Source organism: Taudactylus pleione, unplaced genomic scaffold (genome assembly GCF_031769625.1).
Source record: "Taudactylus pleione unplaced genomic scaffold, aTauple2 ptg000139l, whole genome shotgun sequence".
Lineage (NCBI taxonomy): Eukaryota > Metazoa > Chordata > Amphibia > Anura > Myobatrachidae > Taudactylus > Taudactylus pleione.
In genome coordinates, this window is record NW_028284541.1 from 8,816,996 (window position 1) to 8,842,708 (window position 25,713).

Consider the following 25,713-nt stretch of genomic DNA (forward strand, 5'->3'; position numbering starts at 1 on the left):
TGACACCGGCAGCCATGTACAGTCGGACATTCTGCGCCTCCCATAGGGTAGGTGCAGTGTCCAATAGTGTGGACAAAGGTGCGGCTATAGTGCGTCTTTGTATGCACATTGGCCACGGAATAAAGGCGCTGTAATGGCTGCAGCAAAAAACACAGCCGTCTCTTCAATGTGACCAATGTAAGTGTGTTAGGGTACCCTTGTGACACAGGTTCTGTATGTGGTGATGAGAAAGGAATATAGGGAATGGGTATAGGGTTGGTATTTGGTAGGGAGCTAGTTGAAACAAGTGGTGGATTATGTGTGAGTAAGCTTAATCAATGTAATCAAGCAAGATTAATATTACTAAGTAATTAATATAAATTGGAAGGAAAATGATAATAGAATATTGATAAGAATAAATATGTAAATAAAATTGCTACAATTAAAAAATTATAATATAATAAAACTAAAGTAAAAAAATGATAAAATGTAAATAAAAATAATACATTTAATAAAGAATATCTACTTTTCGGGGGGAAAAAGTATAATTAGTTTGAGTAAAGAACAAAGGCTTATGTGCTTAAGTATATATATATATATGTATAAAATATATATAACTCTCCAGATGTACGTTTACAAATCTGTGATAAAAACAGGGTATTTATTAAAAATACCTAATCAGCAACTATTATAAAAAATATTATTATAAAGGTGGTCACGATAAACTTTAAGCTGGTGTCACCATTTAACAAAGCGTGTTTCTTCTTTCATTAGCTATCTATCTATGCAAGAGGACCATGCAGAACAAAGCAAGATTGGAGCTAGCAGATTATGAAGCCGTAGGTATACCAAGATCGCAGCCTGCAGGAAAGAAAGGAAATAAACCCCAACATGTCTTTCTGCTTCGACATATAACCTCTCTTAGCAGTTGTCAATACTGAAAAATGGTCATAGGGAAATGCAAAGAATATTTTGTGATTCATAATTGAAAAAAAAAAATATTGATGTATTTGTGGTCATGGAACCATCATGGTCGCAAGGTGTGGGAGTCGGGAGAGACGGTCGGAAATCCAGAGCATTGTGTCCATCACCACCGCTAATTGAATTTCTCTCCCTAAGACTTTTTTCTTTTATTACAAAACTGACGCAAAATATTTACTAATCCTGAATTGAGTGTTTAGAAATTGTGATGGAAATTGCATTCACAAATAAATTGTAATCCAGCAATACATTAAACATCATCACACAATATACAATTTTATTATGTCTTCCTCAGAGAGTAGATACAGTATTTTAGAAACAACTTTATATATATATGCTTATTTTCCTTCTTCAAACAGCATTAACATAATAACAATTTTTTTCAATCATCCTGTCATGAATAAACCTGAGTGAAGTTCCCTGTTATTGCCAGTTTAGCTGTTCAATTTGCACTTCAACTTAAACTCCATTATGCATCAGATTAGCATTCTGTTGTCAAACACCAGAAGTGATAATCAGCATTCATTTGAAGATTGGGGAACGACACAGTCCTTAAAAACCTCAGTTTCTGAAAGGGATTGTTAGCAAAACCCAATTTTTTTAGACCACTAAATCTAAACCATGTTTGCAAACTTCTTTTAGTTGTCACAAATACAATCTGCTCTCATCACACTTCCAATAGCCGAAGACGTTGGATATTACCGTATATGGGGCCTGACCCGATTCAGACCCGTTCGCTAGCGAGCGATCGCTCGGAGCGATGTTTTGCAATGTGCGCATGCATATGCATCACAATGCACGTGCGCGAACTAGGCCGAGCGATCGGGAAGCATTCGCTCGCCCAGCAGAGACAGCCCAGCTGAATGAGTGACAGGTCAAGCCGTTTGTGGGTGGTAACATGGGCAGTCCACTGGAAATGGGGGAGTGGAGGTGCGAACACAGGCATGCCTGAGCATCTTAACGCCATTACAGAGGCGTGCATAATTAACAGGCAGCCTCATAGTACACGTCACCTGGTTGAATTATACATTGAAGTGCTTGCGGTAGGGTATAGTCAACCTCAAGCGCTGCGTTCTCTTCCTATGGTACACCATGTACCGATGGTTGCATACACTTCCTGGAGATGGTGTGCGCTAGTGGGCGTCTGCTTACACACCGCCATCGTACACCAAGACATAGTGGGCGTGCTTATGCCTTGCCGTGCGATCACCTTCCTTGCCGTCGCTTAGCCGAATTTGCATATGCTGGGAGCGAGCGTATCTAGCGAACGGGTCTGAACCAGGCCCATAGTGTGCAACTACGCAATATAACTGAAACTAAACTAAACTATTGTTATTAAGATCTGAAAGACCCCTAATATAGTAATATGTGTTTCCTTGTACACACTATAAATTTCCATCTCTGCTATTACCTGCAGTATGTTAAGGAAACTTGCGTTTTAGGTTTAGTTGTCTTATGGAGTGCACTGTTTGAAATCTAGTTATGTAAAATTGGGTTATCACAAGACAAGAAAATACTTCACCATACCTAATGTATAAATAAATCATACCAAAGCACTGTGTATCAGATCAACATTATGGGGTCAATCCTATGAGCTGCGAAGAGTGCGGTGTGCCGTTGCAACTGCGTTTAAACGCCGGCAATGGCACCACATCTCGCACCCTTCGCTACCCGACCTAAGCCTGGATTCACATAATTTTGCTCGGAGCCCTATGGTGCCGCGAGCAATATCAGGTGAATCTGGGCTCCCGTAAAGTGCGGCCACTGCCGCGACGACTTACTTGCACCGACGAGATCATCACGGCTAATAGGATAGACCCCTATGTTTATTTGTGCTAAATATACACAAACTTAAGAATCTTGAATATCATTCTTTTTTTTTTGCAGTCAAGTCCAATGAGTAATGCTTGTCATATACTATACAATTATCTGTGAGATATCTGTCCAATCTGGCTGGTTGGAATGAAAATTTGGTAATGTATGGGAGCAAATGACAACCGATTATTTGCTCACAAACACTGGAAAACAGTAAAAAATGGTCGATCAGACAAATTGGTAAAATCAAACAAATGTAACCAATTTGAACAATCATTTTTGTCTGTTTTCCAGTGTTTAAGACCATATTGTCAATCGTCATTTGTTCCCATACATTACCAGATTTTCATTCCAACCATCCAGATATCTGACAGATAATTGTATAGTGTATGCCCAGCAGAAGCACAGCAGATAAAGGGCCTGGTTCAGTGGTGAACGCAATGGTGATGTCGGACGCAAGCGGCCGATGTTTTTAGTCTGCGCATGCGTCTAAGCTACACAGCATGTGCGTCTCAGTGGTTACCGCCGGGAGTCGCAGAACAAATTCAGATGCAGAGAGAAGGCGTTCCTGGATGGTAACGGAGGTGGCTAGTCAGTTGCATGTCGCAGACTGAGGTTTCAAACACAGTTGCACTGATTCCAGCCGCCTTGTTCAGACCAACATTCTGCACCTCCTTAGGGCTGGTGCAATGATCGATGGTGCAACTTTCTACGCAAATTGGTGGATCAATGTCGCAACCGATGGGCGGCTTTGTACACATTGCATCTGGTGCAGCATGACCATAAAGACTCAGTTGAGCTGCGTAAAACAGGTCACAGTCACGGCAGCATTTCCCACCACCTCTGAATCAGGCCCAAAGGTGTTTGAGGTATTTTTACTCCATAGTTGTCTGAAGATCTTTTCTAGTGGTTGCCCATTAGCAAAGCATTGCTATTACAGCGGCATATCATAATGCAGTATTTACATGCTAAACATTTCTTCTCCTCTCCCGTCTTACTGCTCATCAGGAAAACTTAGCAAGACTGCAGCGGGCCTTTGCAAGGAAATGGGAATTTATATTTATGCAAGCAGAGGCACAAGTCAAGTAAGTGGCAACAGGGCATATCTAAGGCTTCTTTATGGGCCTCATTATGGGTATAAAAGATCACAGCTTGGATTTGGAATTGAACAGTAAGCTAGGGTCCCAATATTCTTTTTGATTTGGAATCCATTTCAAATAAAACTATTTAATTGTTTACAAAATCTACTTATCAAGTACATCTGTAACAATTAAGACTATGGAGCCTATCTGTTTATGGGGTCTATTTACTAAGCAGTGTTAGGAGACAGAGTGAAAAGTGATAAGAAAGTGATAAGGTGCCAGCCAATCAGCTTCCAACTGTCATCTCACAGGCTGTGTTTGAAAAATGACAGTTGGGAGCTGATTGGCTGGCATCTTATCACTTTCTTATAACTTTTCACTCTGTCTCCCAACACTGCTTAGTAAATAGACCCCTATGTCAGTTATCACAAAATGCAGCTGAAACATAATGCTTTTGCAGGATTTAGTGCTACTCTAATATAGCAGGTTAGTATCACTGGGGCTCTATTATGATAGCATCCCCATGCAAAGTATGGGAAATCTAGTTATTGCATTTTTAGGGGTTGATGTACCAAGCAGTGAAAAGAATGGAGAAGTGGACCAGTGGAGAAGTTGCACGTAGCAACCAATCAGCATCTACCTATCATTCAAGCTTCCCGGTGTGCGGGATGCCGACGGTCAAAATACCGGCACCGGAATCCCGACTGCCAGCATCCCGAAGGTAAGTATCGGGGGTTAGGGGGAGGGTTAGGTTTAGGCACCGGGGAGGGAGAGGTTAGGGGTCGGCACTAAGGGGGAGGTAAAGGTTAGGCAATAAGAGGGGAGGTAAGCGTTAGGCACTAAGAGGGGAGGTTAGGATTACGCACCGGCGAAGGCGAGGTTAGGGTTAGGTACTAAGGGGGGAGATTAGGGTTAGGCACCAGGGAGGGAGGGTTAGGGTTAAGGGTAGGGTGTTAGTGTTAGCTTACTTACCTAAGGGTGTCAGGATTCAGACTGTCGGGATGCCGCTGTCGGTATTCTGACTGGCGGCATCCCGACCGCCGGGATCCCATACCCAACCCGAACAAAGGTGTTAGTAAAATACGCAGTTGTAGTCACTTTCCTTCATTCTGGTATAATTACCTCCATAGAACTGATGTTTAAAAATCTAATATTTTCTGCTGCAAACATGCATCCTGGAATCACATAGGATACAATCGCATGGAAATTAGTCAGCGTATCAAAGTCATTATTTTATTAAAAACCTATAAGGATATTTTTTCATTATTCTGCATGTGTTTATTTTCAGAATTGACAGAAAAAAGGATAAAACCGAAAGGAAAATCCTGGATAGCCAAGAGAGGGGTTTCTGGGATGTGCATCGACCAGTGGTAAGTCTATTCTCTATAAAAAAAAAAAAATGTTTTTAAAGTAAAATAAAATTTGTTTGCAGACTTATTTTCATTTTATTTTACAGAGGGAACTTAATTTTGTGTTTATTTGCAATCACTGATTTGAGTGGGAACTGCATGTTGCCAGCTTTAGCAACTAACCAAACCATAACCGGTAAAAGATTGCACTCTAGTAACCCAGGGCCTGATACTTAGATGTGCGCAGATTTAGCTGCCACTGCGTCTTTGTTTGCAGCGACTGTGAAAAAATATGTAAAAACCTGCAGGAGGCGTCACATAAATAGACGCCCACTGCTGGCTTCTCTGATCCTCTGCTGCGTCCGAAGCGCCAGCCATTGGATCAACTGCGTGATCATCGGACATCTGGGTAACCCTCAGGTTACTCAGGATGTCCGGTGAAGTCACGCTGCCAGGACACGTTTTCTGGAACGTTCCCCATCGATACCGCTGAATGCCACCAGCATGTCAACCACGCTACGGCTTTTGGGGCACTGGGACTGACATTGCATTACCAGATCTGCACCTGCCCAGATCATTAAACATAGGACATTTACGTAAATAACAGATTTTTTGGCATAGGCTTCCATTATATTTACCCTTGATGAACCCTGGATAATGATACCATAGGCGGGGAAGAAATAGCTGTATCTTCAGCTAAGGATCCTCATTATGTCCTATTTACATATTTTCCTCATTACGTTAACATAATTACTGCAGTTCCTATGTCAGCTTGAATTATATACCACCCTTTTTAAATGGATGTGATGGCCTGCAGTGTGCTCATTTCTCTAAAGTGGCAAGTTCAAAGCGTAGTGAGGCCAGCTTTGATTCATATAAATGTGGGGATTTCTATCTACTTGCAATATGTGGGAGACTGGTTGTTCAACAATCCATTACACTTGCAAAAATGTACATCTCAAGCAAGTACAGATGTGTCCACATACATATTACTCCCTTGCGTGTTAAACAGCCATTCTAGTAGCGCCATGCTGTGGCATGACTCGGTAGCACAGAGCGTCTTGTCGTGCGACTTTTAACCTTCAAATGCGTCTTATTCGCAATGTGATGCAAATAGCACAAGCATTTTCTTGCTGATTACAATGATATGCGGCATGCCTATATTCTGTGTGCAACTGCGGGGGTATCTGCATGCAAAATGCTACGTTATAGTGTTACAGTCACTCACACTGTGACATAGCATTTTGCATGCAGATACAGTCAGTTTAACCTTACAGGAGGGATAATTTCTTGCTGATCTCAACAATGGCAACCGGGTATGTTCCTTGGGACAATTACCCCGATAATTTCCTCCACTAATTAGAACTACAGATATTATTTATTGTAAGAAATGCATCTAGTGTGTTTCTAAAATCGATTACTGAATTTGCGTTTGGCACTTCACATGGTAAGGATTCCACCGCTTCACGTTCACTAATGGAAAACCTCCTTCTTATGCAGCAATAAGGCAGTAGAACTTTCAGTACAGTACATAGATATAGAAAGGAAAGTCAAGTAAATAGATTCTGCCTTTGACAAAACCTGAATATTAGCAATGGGTTACCTGATATTGTGCTGCTCTGCATAATTGCTTGAGGGATTTAGCAAGCAGACATTTGTGATTAGACACAAGTAAAGTGTTCTGTTGATAATGTCATATATGTGTACTTTTATTTTTTAACTTTTGCGCTTTTCTTAATTTCCACCCTTTTTCGCTGGGATTTTTATGGTTACTTAGAAGGCAGCTGCTTTTATGCAATCAATATCACACAATGTAAGGAAAGTGTCCCAGAGATGAGTAGGTCTAGATGTCAATTTAATAGAAATGTATGTATTGATGGGTTAAGTTACTTCTGGGAAGGGAATGTTTGAGGTATGATGGCACATCTTGGAAAACTACTAGAGGCAAATAGGGATTGTGGAGCTCAGGCAGGGCCATAGCTAGGGTAGTGCGGCCGGTGCCATGGCACAGGGCACCACAGGTCAGGGGGCGCTGTTTGGGCCTGGCAAATTTTTGTTTATTATCATTCTTGCTTGTAGCTTCCTCTTATTTCATCCCCAGCATCTCCTGGCCTTTCCTATCTCTTCCCTGGCCCTTCCCCATGAAGCCATGGCCCTTTTTTGGGTGCATTATGTCCTTTTGAAAAATGAGGGGGGCGCCAATGCTCTTTCTGGCACAGGGCACCAAAAAGTCTAGTTATGGCTCTGAGCTCAGGGATAATGGTGCTCAAGACATCTTCTTATAGGGATGCAATAGGTCAGGCCTGGCATCATTAAGCATGATATGTTCTTGCGTATGTATCAGATTTTCCCACAGGAAGCAAGAACAGCTGCCATTTGCAGTATGTACAGAGAAACAGGCTACAGTGTCATTTCATGCACTTATTGTTGCATTTATTGTATTCTAAAATTATATAATGTTACACTGTAACCATAGAAACTCTATTACATTTCTTGATTGTAACATATTGTAACTAAATGTGGTATTATAGTTATAGATAATTATTATCTCCATCTCTTCAGCCTGGGTGTGTGAACACAACGGAAATGGATATAAGAAAGTGCCGCCGAATGAAGAACCCCCAGAAGGTCAAAAAGGTAAAGTATAACTATAACTAATAAATAACATGTCTCACTACATTACAACGCTATGAACTATGGGTCTGTTTCAGAGGTGGACTCCCCCTAATGGCAATGCAGATCAAGTGCTGCATCGGAAGACACGGCATCAGCCATCTTATAGTCAGAATAGTCGTCGCAGCTCTGAGGCCAGTAAATCTAAGTGGGAAGATGCAGAGACTGGCCTTGGCACTCCCAATAACGGGGGCAACACACTGCCATTTTCTGGATCACTGACCGCCGTCGCCCATTCCCTGCCCCTCAAACCGCCACTTCATGCTGAGGCCTAGGGCATTTCGACCATGGAAGGAGAAGGAGACCCGCACATGCACAGATCTCCAACAATCAGAGTTGTACTCAAACCATCGGGTTTGCGTAGAACTCTGAATCAGGCCATACATGTCTGTTTCAGTAAGGCTATCTAATTTACCTATGCCGCATCATGAATGTATAAGATGCAGGCAATAGACTTTGTGCATCTCCTCTTTCATACCAGTAACTTTCATTAGATAAAAGTAAATAGATCTCCTTATCAAATAGCACCCATGTATGTAGTGTGGTGTGTGCTGGGCAGTACTGTGGCTTTACCGGATCAAAAATATTACATGTATGGATGCCATGGATTAGAATTGTTTGGTTGGTTGCTTGAACTGTGCTGGGATCCACTCATCCTGTATTGCATTAAATTAGAAATTACACATATATATGCACTTACTAAGTCAAAACAGTGCTTCGGGCCTGATTCAGAGACGGACGCAAATCCAATGTTTGCACAGTTGAGCAATTATCAGTAATCTGCGCATTCTTCAAGTTTAATTTTCGTTGTCGCTTGCAGTGAGGATTTATTTGCAAAAGTGATTTAGAGTCAGGACAGTTTGTGGGCAGCAACAGGGGGAAGTGGCGGTGAAAATGCAGGCGTGTCGCAACCATTTTCGGGCAGTGTCTCAGCCTGCAACTGCAATCCCATACGCAGTAAGCATGGCTCCGGCATATCAGGTCAAATCGCCATTCTGCGTTACCATAGAGTTACTCTGAGGTGCGAACAGAAATCCACGTTCAGTAATTGAATAGCTCCAGGCTCTTAACACAGGAGCTACAGTAAAAGCCCACGATAAGTCCTGTGGATAATTGTATTCCCCCTATAACAAATGCAAATTACGACAGTAGGAAGATGGCACATTTTGTAGGGCTCTACTAGTTCACTCCACTGAAATGAGCAAGCAGGAATTACTCTACATTGTATATCCACCCTCTACATGTGGTGTACAGGTTCTGCCACATACTAGTGATCAGAGCTGTTCTAGTAAGAGCGGGTAAATGTTTATGAAAATGAATCATGTATATGTAAAGTTTCTTAATGTGAGCTAACTAAAAATTGTAGGAGACATCACTGTTTTTATATTAATTCAAATGGTTATCTGCAATTCTTACTAAATAATATCACTTCTAGCTCATGCACTTTCATTGTACTGTTTTATGGTGACTGCCAGATTGACTGTAAGACCACTGAGAAATTGTAAGTCAAAATATATATTTTTTTAAAGTATATTTCATGGCACTTGGTCAAATGAAAGTTCATGATAATTTTATCTCCCTAGATCTGAGACTTGTGTGTGATTTATAAGTAGGGACAGACTGTGTAACTTCACCATTCATCATTGTTCAGCCTATCATTTTTAGCTTCATCCCTCACTATGCATCATTGTCCAGCCCATCATCTTTGGCTTCATCCCTCCCCAATTACCATTGTCCAGCCCATCATCTTTGACTTCATCCTTCACCATTCATCATTGTCCAGCCCATCACCTTTGGCTTCATCCCTCACCATTCATCATTGTCCAGCCCATTATCTTTGGATTTGTCCCTCACCATTCATCATTGTCCAGCCCATCATCTTTAGATTCATCCCTCACCATTCATCATTGTGCAGCCCATCATCTTTGGCTTCATCCTTCACCATTCATCATTGTCAAACCCATCATCTTCAGATTCATCCTTCACCATTCATCATTGTCCAGCCCATCATCTTCATTTTTATCCTTCACAATTCAACTGTGCTCAGCTTTATCCCTCACCATTCATCATTGTCCAACCCATTATCTTCAGTATCATCTCGAACCACTCATCATTGTCGAGCCCAGCATCTTCAGCTTCATCTCTCACCATTCATCATTGTCGAGCCCATCATCTTTGGCTTCATCCCCTCATGATTTTACCTTCACAGTTCAAGAAGCCTCCACTCTAGAATCCTTCAAAATAAGATTCGAAGCTTACCTCTTCACCCAAGCATTTCACTAATGTCCATTGTTAAGCTTGTTTTGGATTTTGTGCTGTAAAGGCAAATGTAAAGCACTTTGAGTCCTATTAGGAGACAAGTGCTAATAAATAACATTATTATTATTCTGTAATCCATCATTCAGCTTTGTCCCTCATGATCCATCCTTACAGGATCCTCTCAAAGCCATCTTCTTGGCCCATTGTAATGTTTCTCTGATGGCTGTCTAAGGGAAGTAGAGTAAGTGGGATAGTCAGTTGCACACAAGCCATTCAAGTAGCCAAATGGAAGTAGAGAAATAGAGGGGTATTTTGAGAGACTAGAGATGGTTTCTTTGGGACTGATGAGATGAGCTTGCAAAGAAGTGAGTGGCAAATAGGTGTTGATGGTTTCATGCCTGGGTGAATATTACAGAAGTTAAGTATGCTTGCTTGGCAAGTGAAAGGTATATGTTGTCCGATGAAAGTAGTGGAGATTGTAGTGAGATTTTCTATAGTGGCATTCAGCAGTGTAGGAGCACTTTTGCAGTTAGTGGGTCTATTTGGTTGCCATGGTTGAGGTTTGTATTGTCCAAGACTTAGTGGCGACTGTAGGTGCAATCTCTATTTTGGTGTAGAAAAATTCAGCTGATCAGGACAAGACAGGTAATTATAGAGCAAAGCAGTTGTTTTATGTAAAATGAGAAGTGGGATGGTTCAAGGGTATTTAGGTGTCACTTTGTGTATGTGAATTAAGGTGCACGGAAGTAGCATGAAGTAAGGTGAAGCTGAAGGAAAGGTGGTTGTTAGAGAGTGGGAAGGACAAGTTGGAAAAATTAGAAATTAAACAGAATTGGGAAAAGGCAAGGTCAAGAGAGTATCTACAGGGAGAGGCCAAAGGAAAGAAGCTTTGTACAGCAGAAACAATGGGAATGTTAATGTAAATGCTGAAATTACCAAGTATAAGATTAGGCAAGCCAAAGTTTAGGAAAAAGTGACCCTTGCAGCAAAGTTATTTAGGAATTGAGAAACTAGACCTTGGGGTAATAAATTACATAAATGTGGAGGTGGAGAGAATACATAGATAGTTTGGACGTCAAAGGAAGAAAAGAAGAGGGAGGAATCTGGAGGCATGATTGGGAATGTGCAGTATGGAGAGAGTAGGATGCCTACTTCATCACCTTGTGTGTTGCCAGATCTGAGAGTGTGGCGAGGGAGAGTCCCCCATGGGAGAAAGTTGCAGGGGAAGTAATGTCAATGGATGTATGCCAGGTTTTTGTAATCTGTATAAATATTTATGTCAAAACAGAAAAGGACACTCTCTGCAGTATAGCTGAAGAAATAATTGCTTAATTCACCTCACAGAGACAGAGCCAACATTTTGGTCCTCATAATACTAATTGCATTAATGCAATGTATGTTTTCATTTTGTATGGGGATCTAGTGTCCCAGTTGGAAGATCAGCAGATTCTACACTGTTTTTGTAATTCACTACGTGAAAACTAGAATATTACTGATTCCAGTGACTATGATTGCAGTTTCTCTAATGTCCAAGAGCCAGAGGTTAAGAGAAAAATCGATAAATAAATCAATAGATCATGTATGGATGTGAATTTGATACAAACAGATCTGCATTCCAAAGTGTACAAGAAAATAAGAGAGATGGCATTAGAGACATGTGGATAAGGTTGGTGATATTTGGAGTATGAGGTGGATGGAATAGTTTGGGATGGAATCAAGAGTACAGAGATTTCAGGGTTGAGGGAGATGTCTCCAGCAGCCATGAGAAGGAGCAGAGTGAGAAAGAGGACATACAAGAATGATTTGTGGGTGTGAGGTTTGTTACTGCTTACTGTATGTAGGCTGCATCAGTGTTCATTTTGTCGATGAAAATTTTGACTAGAAGTAATCATCGACTACATATTTTTGAAGGACTAAATTGTAAATAAAGAATTATAAACATTTTAACAATGAAAATTACGACTAAATCTATGTCCAATTTTAAATTAGTGACTAAGGCTAAAACTAAATTTAAAATCCTTGTCAAAATTAACACTGGTTGGCATTAATTTGTATAACACATTCTCACTCAGCCTACTGAGCCTAGTTACTTAACCAATACTGTAGTTCAGCTGACTTCAAGTTCTCAAGGGAATTTTAAAGAAGTGCTTCAGTAAAATCCATTACAGTATCATTAAACTGTTTGCAAACATTTTGACGAAAACATTGACTAAAATTAGACTAAAATGAAAAATGAGGTCCACTGACTAAATCTTGACTAAAACAAAGCAAAAAAGAGAGACTAAAATGTGGCTTTAAATAAAACTACAATTTTAAATAAGTGACTCTAGGGCCTATCCACCATCGGAGGCCGTATGGCCCCGATGATTAAGTATTGATCGCGCTGCAAGGGATACTTAAGTATCCAACTCACAGCGGGGGAACCCTTGCACCAGAGCAATTCATCATTGCTCCGGTGCAGTGACAGCTGCTCTGTTACTTACCTCCTCCCCGTCGGCATGGCTACGCATGTGTGACCCGAGGTCACGCATGTGCAAAGCCGCCAGGGAGATAGAGAGAAGGCGGTTCATATCCCTCTTCGCATCCCCGGAACTCCTTCCCAAAGGAAGGAGCGGGGATCCAAGAACAAGCGCCATCTGAAGATGGCACTTGTTCTCGCAAGCAAAGTGCAAAAACTTTCAGTATTCGGAGTTTGTTGAATATCAGGTGGTCCATTTGGGACCCCTGATAATGAATGGCCCAGTAACCGGCCATTTATTGATGATGAATAGGCCCCTAAGACTAAAACTAAATGTAAAATCTTTGTCAAAATGAACACTGGGCTGGATAAGTATTGTGCTGTGGTGAAAGCGAGTAGGAGGTACAGTATATAGAGTAGGTGCATGATGCGGTGCTGGGAGAGACACAGATGAATGTGGATTAGCTCGGGTAGATATGGAGAGAATGGAAAAGAACAATCAATTTGAAATCCACAAATCATTAGATGAGGTGGTAGCTCCTTTGCCACCTTCAGGCTGGGGAATTAGAATAGTTAGCCTCTGCAGCTTTAACATGTGGTCCAAAACACTGAATATAGTATGTAGTGGGTCCATCAGGTAGTAGGTTGTGGGTCTATTCTGGGACCCTATCTTTGTGGAGTTCATATTTTGTATTTTATCTTTGTGGAGTTTATATGTTTTCCCCTATGATTGGTCTCCTCCTGCTGCTCTTGTTTTCTCCTACACTCCAAAAATGTATTGGTAACTTAATATTGGTGAGAAAATCTTTGCCAGTGTGTGTGTGATAGGACATTTTCAGTTTACACCCAAATTTTTTTAACCCCTAGCAAGTGCACATACATTATCAACATTATATGATTTATTTATTAAATAAATGTGATATCTGCTCAGATGAAGAGATGTGCCAGATTGCCATAATCATTTTCTTTCCTGATCGTCATCTTCCTTGTTCTCTTCCAGTCAGTATATGGTGTGTCAGAGGACTCTCAGTCACAGAGCCCAGTGCACATGGCTTCCCATGTCATTAGGAAAACGACAAAAGACGACTTGAGAAAACAGGTTGGTACTTCTGTAAAAGGGATTACTTTTAATGGGTCAATTAAAGTGTTATACTGCTTACTCAAGCGTGGAGGTTTCTTTTCTGTAGGTAACATTAGACAGAGCATCTTAGTGTATAGACTACTTTGAATCAGGTCATTTGTTTAGTTATCAAGTTATAAAAGATTCACACTGTATTAGTCAACTAGAGTTTATGCAAATTTATGGGGTTATTCATCATCACTTAATTTCTACAAAAGCAGGTGAAAATTAACATTTTCACCTACTTTTTGTTGAAATTAAGGATTGGGGCTATTCATTGTAACACTGACATCTCCTGCTCACCTTTCAGCCCTGATCTGTCCCGCAGTCCCCATACACTGGTATGGGGACCCAAATTCATCATGCTCTGAAAATATAATATTTTTGGAGCTTGACTGCGGGAGCATTCGCCATCTTCAGATGGCGTTTGCTCCCGCATCCTCGCTTCTTCCCTATGGGAAGGAGTCCCGGGTTGTGAAGAGGGATCCCTGTGCCCCTGTCCGACTTCTTCCTCCGGACGCCGGGGCTTTGTCCGCCTCTGTGAAGCTCAGTGCACGCAGGCGCACTAGCACTGTCGAGTCAAACACGCCAGTGTTATCTCACTGCTCCTTTCGGAGCAGTGAAGGGGACCACGGAGACCGATGATTTTCGGCTGCTCGCAGCAAGTTTGACACTTAATTAACATGATGAATGGACCCCAAAGTCAATATGAAGATTTATCACCTCTACAGATATTCCTGAAACCTACATGGCAAATTAATCATGAAAAAACCTGTTCTCATTTGCATCAGATGAATCGGTAGTACTCATTATAACCAGCACACATCTTTATTATTGGATTTTCCTAATGGAACATATAAATTTTTTTACTTTAAGCCTCACTGACACTATTTTTTTCAGGGGCGAGAAGAATATTTGTAGACTATTTTTAATGGATATACCAGTTCTAGTTCTCTCATGCACTCCTGAAAAAAAAAACCACACAGTGATATCTCCTGATGATCTGTATAAATGAAACTGACATTTTACACTGATAATATCATTGCAAATAATCACTGTAAAATATATATCAATACACTTTAGAAATAAAGTGTATTATAAATGCAGATAGCATAATAACATACATATAGGTCCTGATTCAGAGCCGCTCGCAAGCGCACAGCGCTCGCAAGCGGCTTGATGTTTCCCCACTGCGCATGCACAAACCCCGTCCAGCGACTGAAGCTCAGTCGGTACGGGGCTCGCTACAAGATGCCCTGTCGATGGTGAGTGACAGCTCGCCCTGTTTTGTAGGCGGGGAGGGGGGGGGTGGCTGCACAAACGCAGGTGTTCCCTTAGGAATACCTGGCGTTTGTGGGAGGCCCTACTGACATTACTCGTGATGTCAGTAGTGGACTTCCTGCTCTATTAGAGCAGGAAGTACACTCGAGCTTGCAAGAGCTGAGACCCTACTCCAAGGTCTCATCGCAAGCCCGATGGTCGCAACAATCACAACGTTCTCCAGCACGCTCGCACAAGCTGTGGGTCAACACCCACAGCTTTTGCGAGCGGCCTGTAGACATAAAAAAAAAACACCCACAGACCCTGCGAGCTGCCTGCGGCAGCGAGCGGGTCTGAATCAGGGCCATAGGCTACTACATAATCATAATTTACTATTATTATTTTTTAATTATTATTAATAATAATAATGTTATTAACTATTTTGTCAGTTATTTGTATTTTTTTGCATTGTTTTCTTAATTTTTTGTTGTGATCTGTATTTTCTGAAGTGTTACCTATATATTTAATAAAGATCCAATAACCTAATGCAAATAAGTTTGTAATATTTAATTTTTATTGAAGATACTGTTTTATGTGCTATTTGCTGCAAAAATAATTTAAATATTGAACTAATGTGGGATTATTTTATTTTGTCTGTAGATTCATTTCCTGAATGTTCAGATAGATCGACATTGTTTAAAAATGTCCAAAGTAGCTGACAGGTACGTTATTAAATACATCAAAATTTGTATTGTGATAAATATAGTAATGCAATCTCCTGTGGTAGATGGTGGCAAGCCGTAATGTAGCCCGTCCAGCGGTTTCAGAACAGCAACCGCACAGCATATTTTATTGTTCAGTAAATGAATGACCTACAAATATAAAGTAACAACAAATCACATCTTAACCCTGGCCACACAAAGGGGCTGATTCAGAGTAGCGCACAAGTTTATTACGCACCTTGCAATTTTGTGTTCTGCATATGCTATGTAGCCAAACATACGCAACCTTGAGCAATTACGGGCTAATCAGTGTCGCACTCGTATCAGCCACATCTCTAAATGAGGGTGAATGGGTGATCCAGGGCAGCAACTAGGAGTTTAAGTGTAGGCCAAGTGTGCAGAATTTCTGGCTATTCAGGGATGCGTGTACGCAATCCAACTAATTTCAGACGGATCTCTTCCACCAAGGATAGGTCTGGTGCAAATGCTGGCTGGTAATGATGGCAGTGTGGCCGCATAGATGCACACAACTCTGAATACAGGCCGAGACCAGAATTTCTACCCGAGCACAGGGCCTGATTCTGAATCGGGCGGATTCTCTGTTCACAGGGAGCAAATGGCAAGTTATTGCATACAGCGCATGCGCAGATGCGAATGTACAAATTATTGCGTATGTCCACCCTATTCTGAGTTGGACAGAATTTGGCCAGGTCTGTTTTTCAATGAAATAGAGCATTATTTGGAGGGAACTGGGCTGTGTCAATGCGATCACATGTAACCACCTTGACTTGTGAGAGTGTCGTGGGTGTGTATCAAGAGCCCCATGTGATTCTGAGTCCTCGTGGGCATGTATCAAGAGCTCCATGTGATTCTGAGTCCGCGTGGGCGTGTATCAAAAGCTCCATGTGATTCTGAGTCTGCGTGGGTGTGTATCAAGACTTCATGTGATATTGAGTCCTGCGTGCAGGTCTCTGAGAGAACTCTTGCACCCAGTCTGGGGCTGGTGCATTTGCAGATACTAATGATGGTGCGGTGGCTGTCGTAAAAACAATGGATGGCACGGCTCTCCGCTAGCAGACGCACGGACCTCTGCATTAGCCCTAAGGATTTTTACTTTAGCATAAGCTAGGAAATCTGGTTTCCACATTGTGTGCGAATCGGAATCTTTCTGACTTGCATCTGACTCCAACATTTTTGGCTGACGTGGAACTTATCACCTATCTCTTCTATATACTCCAGGAACCTTGTAGCCTGCTCTTGTGCCAAACACATCAGAAAAAACGTTTTCCAGCAACACACGTAACATTCTATACACTAGCGACACACGAACATTCCACACACTAAAACCACACTAACATTTAAAATACACAAGACCAGCAGCGGTTCCTACCGTTTTCAGTCCGCCGACCCTGACTCCCATCTGTTTTGCATGCACAAAATTCTAGTCGGGGGAACGGAAAAAAAAAAGTACATACAAACAAAGCCCAACCTCTAAGGACTGCATCGGCTGCAGCTCCTAGAGGCCAGGTAACACTAGCGTTCTAGCAACCGATGCAGCTTCACAGTGAGTGTGCTTCTATTAAAGGCCATCCGGACTGGCAGTCCCAGGGGACGAAAAGACCTCCCCCTTGTAACTGACAGTCCGGGTTGTGATTAGCAGAAGAAAGGGCTTCCAATGTGAAGCCAGTGCATGGACTGGGGACTTTTTTGGGAGTGGTGGATTTTACTGAGGTGGGGGAGTGGGGGGGGCATACTGCTAACACAGAAGTATGTGGGGAATCTGGGACACATACACTAGCTAACTAGCTACCAGTGTTTACCCTCAAATAATACATATAGTAATACTGTTACAACAGTAAGTAGAACATATTCGGGTCATTACAAAACTTACTAAACATATAAAATCATTCTTTAATATTGCACTAAACCATAACATTGCACTAAACATTCAGTACCAATTTTGCACCTAACTACAGGGTTTATTACATGAGCCATAAAGTGCCTAGATTTATATTATTATACTTTATGAAGTGACTAAATATTAGGCAATGCTGTAAGTTCAGAGGTGATACAAATAAATAACATGCAATGGTATGAAACTGAATGAGTTTACAATTTTAGAGATGTGGGCAACAACTGATACATTGGTGTGAAAAAGTTTTTGCCGTCTTCCGGATTTCCTCTATTTTTGCATATTTCTTACACTATGGGCCATATCCAATGAGCCGCGAAAAAGCGAAAACTAAACGTTTTCACACAATTCACATGTTTGAGTGTGATATTTTTGCATCTTTTGTCTATGCGCGCTCCAGTTTTTCCCACTATCCTATTACAAAAGACGCGAAAACACATTCGTTAGAAAACTGCGCATGGCGAAAGCAGCAAAAAGTACAGCACATTTTGGGGAAATCAGTCTGTACCCCTTAAAAAGGATAACTGATATAGGAAATCAATTTATAAGTGGGGTTCTTAATTTGTGTTAAATGGCTGTTATATGCATATAGGTATAACATTGGAAAAATGATAAAATGTTTTTTATTTTGGCAAAAAAAAATGCTGCAGGTAAATTAGGGGTACATGAAAATGGGTGCAAGTATAATTTTGTGTCTTAAATTTCTTTTAAATTTAAAAAATGGTAAAAATACACCTGGTGTAGCCACCTGCAGTGTTTACACATGTCCCACCCATACAACACCCCAAAATACCTGACCCACTACTTTACACCCATTTTCCAACACTTTTCATTGTTTCACCCCAAGATAAATCACATAATTATTGGCCAAATTAAGCTATTAAAAAAATAATTTTTACCTAATTTGTCATAGGGGGGGTCCAAGGGGTTCTGAAAAACAAATCCCCACATTCTTAATCAAAAATAGGGATTTAGCAAATTTTTTCACCTTCTCTGAGATGGTGAAAACAGTTCGCAAGTTTTTGTCTATGGAGTTTTTCGCACATGCGAAAACTTCGGCAATAGGATTCCTGGATTGTGCCAATGCGCGGCTTTCCGCGCCTAATTGGATATGGCCCTTAATCTTCAAACAAAATGTAATATAAGACAAAGATGACCTGAATAAACACAAGATACAGTTTTTAAATGATGCCACCTACCTCTGCATTGTGGGTCAGTGGGGGGAAGGCATCGCCTTACATGACACAATAGATGTTTCCAACACGACAGTAGGACAGTGGTGGAACTCCCGGAGACAATGGAGTCATTTGCCGCCGGGCGTCAGCCCTGAAGGGGGCACCTGGCTCCATTGTCCCCGGGAGCTGCATGGAGAAGGAGCGCCGCTGATCGGCGCTCCACCTCCATTGGCGTAACTACGGAGGGTGCAAGGGGTGCCGTCGCACCCCTGCACCCTCCATTTGCTGGGCGCCCGCTGAGTGTGTTACCAACGGGCGCCCGGCTCCTATCCTCCTGGCGGTAGCCGGAGGACGGAGCTCCCTCCGTCTTCCGGGTCCTCCAGTGTACTATGGGAGTGACGTCATAACGTCACTCCCATAGTGCCGAGGAGCGGACGCCGGGGACGGAGCTCAGGAGTGAGCTCCGTCATCCGGGTCCCGCAGTGCACTATGGGAGTGACGTAATGACATCACTCCTATAGTGCCGAGGAGCAGACACCAGGGATGGACGGCAGCAGCACTGGAGCGGGGATAAAGGTAAGTGTTTGTTTGTTTGTTTTGTGTGTGCTCGCGGTGGGGGCCATCACTACTGGGGGCAACTACAGGGGCTCACTACTGGGGGCAACTACAGGGGCCTACTACTGGGGGCAACTACAGGGGCTCACTACTGGGGGTAACTACAGGGGCCTCACTACTGGGGGTAACTACAGGGGACTCACTACTGGGGGCAACTACAGGGGCAACTACAGGGTGCTCACTACTGGGGCAACTACAGGGGCCTCACTACTGGGGGCAACTACAGGGGCCTCATTACTGGGGGCAACTACAGGGGCTCACTACTGGGGGTAACTACAGGGGCCTCACTACTGGGGGTAACTACAGGGGACTCACTACTGGGGGCAACTACAGGGGCAACTACAGGGTGCTCACTACTGGGGCAACTACAGGGGCCTCACTACTGGGGGCAACTACAGGGGCCTCATTACTGGGGGCAACTACAGGGGGCTCACTACTGGGGGCAAATACAAGGGGCCTCACTACTGGGGGCAACTACCGGGGGCTCACTACTGGGGGCAACTACAAGGGGCCTCACTACTGGGGGCCACTCCCGGGGGCTCACTACTGGATGTACTGCATAGGGGGACCATTACTGGGGAGCACTACATAGGCGGACCACTACTGGGGGCATTATATAAAAGGAACTGCATAAGGGAGGCGGCGGCAGCTGGGGCTGGCATAGGTGCTGGGGGGTGGTACATTTTAGTTTTGGGGGGGGCACCAACATTTATCTTGCCTCCGGGCACCTGGGATGAAGTTACGCCACTGCAGTAGGAGCATATTATGTTACATTTTTCATTACTATGGTTTTCACACACAGGGGTGCCGAGAGGAGTGGGGGAGCGGATACTAACTACCTAGGCCCAGGCTTGTTAAAGGGGCCCAGGTCCGCCGCATCCCCCTCCCTTCCTTCCTCTCTCCTATCTTTCAGTATCACCAGCCCAGCACACGTTGCTGTGAGCTGTGCTGCAATGGGGCCAGGGAGGCTGCTGTCACTGAGCAGCAGCAGTAGTCTCTTCTGCCTGTGCGGGGGTGCAGGGGGAGCGATCACACTGATTGCTCCCCCTTGAATTTGCCCCTGGTTGAGGGGCTCACAGTGCCCCCCTCCCAACAACACTATTCAGATTCAAAATGCTTTTCCCTTAACAATGCTACAAATCTTTTAAATGCTGATATTTATTGCATTAAAATTTTATGTTTTTTTATCATTGTGTTCTACATCTGTCAGTACTAATGATATCATGTAACATTTAATAACTTTTTTTTTCTGTTTCGTGCACAGCTTTATTGCTTATTCCGAACAATATACAGAATACGATCCTTTCCTGACCCCAGCCGACCCTTCCAATCCTTGGATAAGCGATGACTCAACCTTCTGGGATTTAGAAATAAGGTATAGTATGGGAGGCAGCCTCTGTTGTTCAGGATAAACGTGCCTTCTTCACCATCTGTGCAAGTTCTGATAAGTTTAATGGGATCATTCCTTACAATGAGTGACCAGTTTATCAAGTATGCTTTGCCCTATCCCTTCAGGCCAACAGATCATCATTCGGAGGCCAAGCTAGGTAGAGTATGGATGTACCACCAGCTAACAAATACATTTGAGAACACGAGTCATCATCCCTGCATCACACAATAGACACCTTGTTCAGTCAGTTCCTTAACAAGCTCAGGCTGAGCTGTGGTCAAATTCATTATTAGATAAATGCACCAATAAAGCGGACACTCATTGTGGGAAGCAATCGGGAAGCCGACTGCCTAAATACCGGCAGCCGGCTTCCCGACTGTCATATCCCGGCAAGGGTGAAATGCTGGGCGTCTAGATGTAGACGCCCGCATTTCCCCGACACCGGGAGACCGGCGCCCGGCATCCCGATCGTAGTGATGCCGGGCGCCGCGAGCGGACAGCCGCGGTGGTGGAGGGTTAGGTTTAGGGCTCCCGGGGGGGACTTAGGGTTAGGCACCCCCCCGGGAGGGTTAGGGCTAGGCTAAGGGGAGGGAGGGTTAGGGTTAGGCACCCCTGGAAGGGACTTAGGGTTAGGCACCCCCCCGGGGGACTTAGATTTAGGCAGCGGGGAAGGGGGTGGTTAGGGTTAGGCACTTAGAGGGGGGATTAGGGTTAGGCACTTGGGGGGAAGTTAGGGTTAGGCACCCGTAAGGAGGGTTAGGGTTAGGGGGGTTAGGTTAGGTTAGTAGATACTCACCTATCCACGATCAGGATTTCCAGCGCTGTCGGGCTTCCGCTGCTCGGAACTCTGCTGATGTCGGACTGCCGCTGACGGGAATCGAACCGCCGGCCATGCGGCCGGCAGTATTTCCTACCCTTTCCCTCATTGTAAAGGTGTTGTGTTATAATATACTTGTTCACACACGTCTATCATTGCTCTGAGATCTGCAAATGTCCTATGTGAGTTACCTCTAAGTATGGATGATGGAGAAGGGCTGGAAACTCTTGGCTTTATTTTTTATTTTTTTGCCTAAGCATTAATAGTCATGTCATTGTCCGTCATGTTCTGCAAAATAATTTTTGTTATGACTATTTACTCTCATGTCTTTGTATAGCTAATGTACGGCTGCTGCTTTGGGAACCATATTGTAGTTTTATGTACTGACCGTAAATTATACTTTGCAATGTTTATCAAAGGCCCTCTGGGGGATCCTGTAGGACAGGTGTAGGTGGGAGGTGTGATGGGGTGGCACATTGATTTGTTTAATGAAGGCCCCATCCCTTGCCTCTCAAACTGGGATTTGCAGCATCTGGCAGCAGGTGGCGGAGCCACAATGGTGCGATTCACTGCGAACCGTGTCTTCAAGCCCCAGACCGCCTACTTCCCCGGGGAAATAGGTGGATAGAAAAGGCTGGTCTAGTCTGTTGGGAGTCCAGGAGAGTCCTTGCAAATGAGTGCTTATATTATTGTACTACCTGCAGCTGTACAGAAATCCTCCCCACCTTTCAGTAATGGGGTATATCTGTAAATATAAAATTAGCCTAATAATAATTAATTATCAGTACATTTATATATTAAACATTACATACAGTATGGTACAGAAGTCACTTCAAGCTAAACAGGTGGAAAAAGTGTTCACAATGTGTTAGCCATAAATGAGATAATTTGAATTACAGTATACAATAAAACTGAAATCAGAATGTATTTGTTTATCTCAGGGGTTATATCAGCGCTTTCTTTTAGCCATAAATATTTATGAACCACAAAAAATGTGACCCTATTTCAACGCACTTTATAAGATGCATGTCGTGCCCATTTGCCGGTCTCTGGAACTGCACCCTGTACAACTAGTGTTGCTAGTTAGTGGATCGACCTGCTGTAAATGTGTATGTTGGAAAGAGTTAAAGTCTATCTCTGGACACTTTAGGGCATCCCATAGCACAATATTGATGTTTATTCATGTGGTAAATGAATCAGAGCAAAGGCATATTCGTACAGGTACTGCCTTTATTATGTGAGACACTTTGTGTAACTTTTTTATTGCGGTGGTCGAAATGTGCCAAGGCACATATAAAAGACACAAGTTGGTAGCATTTGATCACCATTGCTTGCACGGAACTACATTTGTATGTTTGCCCGCATGCAGCGTTGATCTCTCTGTGACTGGGCTGACCCCTATACATATGCTTGGATGCTACCCGTCATCAACACTGGTGCCTAGTTATACCGGCTCTATACTAGGTGCAAGAAAATTGGCCTAATTACGCTTCTGCACAACTTTGCATAGGTCAAAATTCCATCAGTGAATATCGCCTACGTGAAAACACCCCATTAGGGTGTTATGACCCTTCAGTCACAATTGCAGATGCCACTGAATTGCACAGAACTCTGCATCACTCATAATTTATTTATTTATTTATTAACAGTTTTTTATATAGTGCAGCATATTCCGTTGCGCTTTACAATTGTGCATGCTTGGTTCCGGAGCATGAGCAGAGCAAAATCACGAGAGACACGCTCCGCAATGGGACTAGCTTTCAACTATGCATCAACCCCATAAAGTGCAAAAAGTACCCCATTAAAGTATAGGACAATCTCCAACACCTCAGAAGAAATAAAGTGGATTCATGAGGGGGGTAATGGGCGTGTGCCCTCCAACAAAGCAGGGGTATGCCTCTAAGTGCACCCTCCCCATGCGTTGTTCAGTGCATCCGGTGCAATTTTACTAATGTCAGTATGAGACATTACAGAGAAGCATTTCTACTACAGGGTAGCACTTGTGCATGGTGATATATGATCTCTATTGTAATCTCTTTATTAAGTTTCTCCTCTGAAACCAGAGTTGACAAAAGTAAAGTTTAAAATGTTACTGTTTTTATTGAGCCATTAAATGTTTCTTTATCCCTTTCTACCCTAAAAAGCAAAGAGCCATCCCAGCAGCGTGTTAAGAGGTGGGGCTTCTCCCTGGACGAAGTCCTTAAAGACCCAGTAGGACGAGAGCAATTCCTTCGCTTTCTGGAGTCAGAGTTCAGTTCTGAAAACCTCAGGTGAGGAAAATTACCTTACACTGATTCTACATTTCATGCTTCTATAGACACAAGTTGTGAAGTGTAAGTAACTGTTCTAGAGATGGCCATCGACCATTAGTGATTCATAATCATCGATGGTTTACAGCCAATATTGAATGCTTTTACCCTCGATGGGGAGAAGCAGATGGTTTCCCTCCATCGATGGCATAGTATAACCAAATTAGTTTTTTTTTCTATTACAAGGTGCCGTGAGACTGAGCAAAGCACTGCCCCCAACACCCGCATAGCCCCACCCCCAGATTTTGATTGGCCCCCACAGGCCAGTCAGTCAAAGAACAGGGATGACCATCGGTTGGTGGAACCATCGATGGTCATCCATTGCATAGTTGGTAACCATTGATGTCCACTTGCTATATCGCAATCGATGGTAACCACACCCATGGCCATCCCTAAACTGTTCTCCAATAGCTCTCAGTAATGTACACTACCAAGGTCCCTAGCGTTGTTGCAGGTCTATGCGTGTCAGGGACAAGATTAACATATTTTATTGATACATTATTATAGTGTCTTAGAATGAGCATCTAGAACAGGGGTAGGCAACATCTGGCATGCCAGTTGCTGTTGAACTACACATCCCAGCATGCCCTGCCACTGTTTTCATACGCCTTAAAAGCAAAACTAGGGCAGGGTATGCTGGGATGTGTAGTTCCACAGTAGCTGTAGTGCCACAGGTTGCCTACCCGTTATCTATGACAAAAGGGATATCTGGGGTTTTAAATAAGGGGTTTACAATTATAAAAATAAAAAATCTAAGTAATACCACTTTTACAGGGTTCCAATTCCAGGGTTCAGAGTCGGAATTTAGCCGGCGCCGACCCAGGACATTCCCGAGTCGGCACCGTTCACACCGGAGTCGAGTCTGCATAGACCCGGCTTTTCTTGCATTGAAGAAGACGCTTGGAGATGAAGTCATCTCCAAGTGCCACTGAAGCCGAACCAATCGGCCGGCATGTGGCGTGCTCCAGGTCATTATGACCCGGAGCGCGCCGTTCACACTGCAGGGTTTCACGGGTTACTTCCGTGTTAAACCCTGCTAGTTACCTGGGTTGGATTGCCGGGTCACTCGACCCGGCGATCCAACCCTCTCCCCTTTTACACCAAGGAGCTACCCGGGTTAACCCTGCAATAACCCGGGTTTCAGCTCCGGTGTAAAAGGGATATAATTGTCACGACTCTTCATTGTGTGATAGGATACACTGTCTGGCGCTCATTCAGAGGTGGATGCATCTGTACCTTTTGTGTACATAGGAACAATGTGTGCAAGAAGGAGCGTACTAGCATCAATATGTCGGACACATCTTGCCATGTTGGTGCACTGATGTGTATGCATACCTGATAGAAGCATGTAAGACGTGCAGGTGTTAGGTGCATGTATTAGTACTTAAGAGGCATTACCCTATTGTCCTATTTGAACACAACCACATCATGTAATATAAACATATTTTAGTACATTTCTATCTTGTATAAAACTTGGATAATGTGGTTAGATGCGCAAGAAAATAATGTTTGATTAATAAAAAAACCTTGCGTTTATTGTTTCTGATCAGGCTATGATCCTTTTTGTGTTCATGCTAATGTGTTCCTCTGATCTCTGGGAGTTTGAGTCTCTCATCCTTCTCTCTTATGTCCTTACACATTAAACAAATAAAGTACAGTAGGTCTGGAATATGGAAAGATTGCAGCAATTAGTGTAATGCAGTTTCAGCTGATCTGATTTATACCAACCTCTACTCTTTTCTTACTGGAGTTGGGAAATTTTATGTATATTTGTATTGACCATCAATATATAGATAA

General features: G+C 43.0%; 1 protein-coding gene across 2 annotated transcripts in view; it reads left to right on the top strand.

Annotated features, from left to right (window-relative positions):
• LOC148522809 (regulator of G protein signaling 6) overlaps positions 1-25,713 on the top strand; it is a 467,525-nt gene that overhangs the window by 392,170 nt on the left and 49,642 nt on the right. For both annotated transcript variants that reach the window (XM_088473778.1, XM_088473779.1), the window contains exons 7-14: positions 754-818; positions 3,784-3,860; positions 5,146-5,227; positions 7,769-7,843; positions 13,597-13,695; positions 15,637-15,698; positions 20,665-20,775; positions 23,752-23,877. In XM_088473778.1, coding sequence (XP_088329904.1) covers positions 754-818; positions 3,784-3,860; positions 5,146-5,227; positions 7,769-7,843; positions 13,597-13,695; positions 15,637-15,698; positions 20,665-20,775; positions 23,752-23,877 — 697 coding nt within the window. The remainder of the gene's footprint in view (positions 1-753; positions 819-3,783; positions 3,861-5,145; positions 5,228-7,768; positions 7,844-13,596; positions 13,696-15,636; positions 15,699-20,664; positions 20,776-23,751; positions 23,878-25,713) is intronic.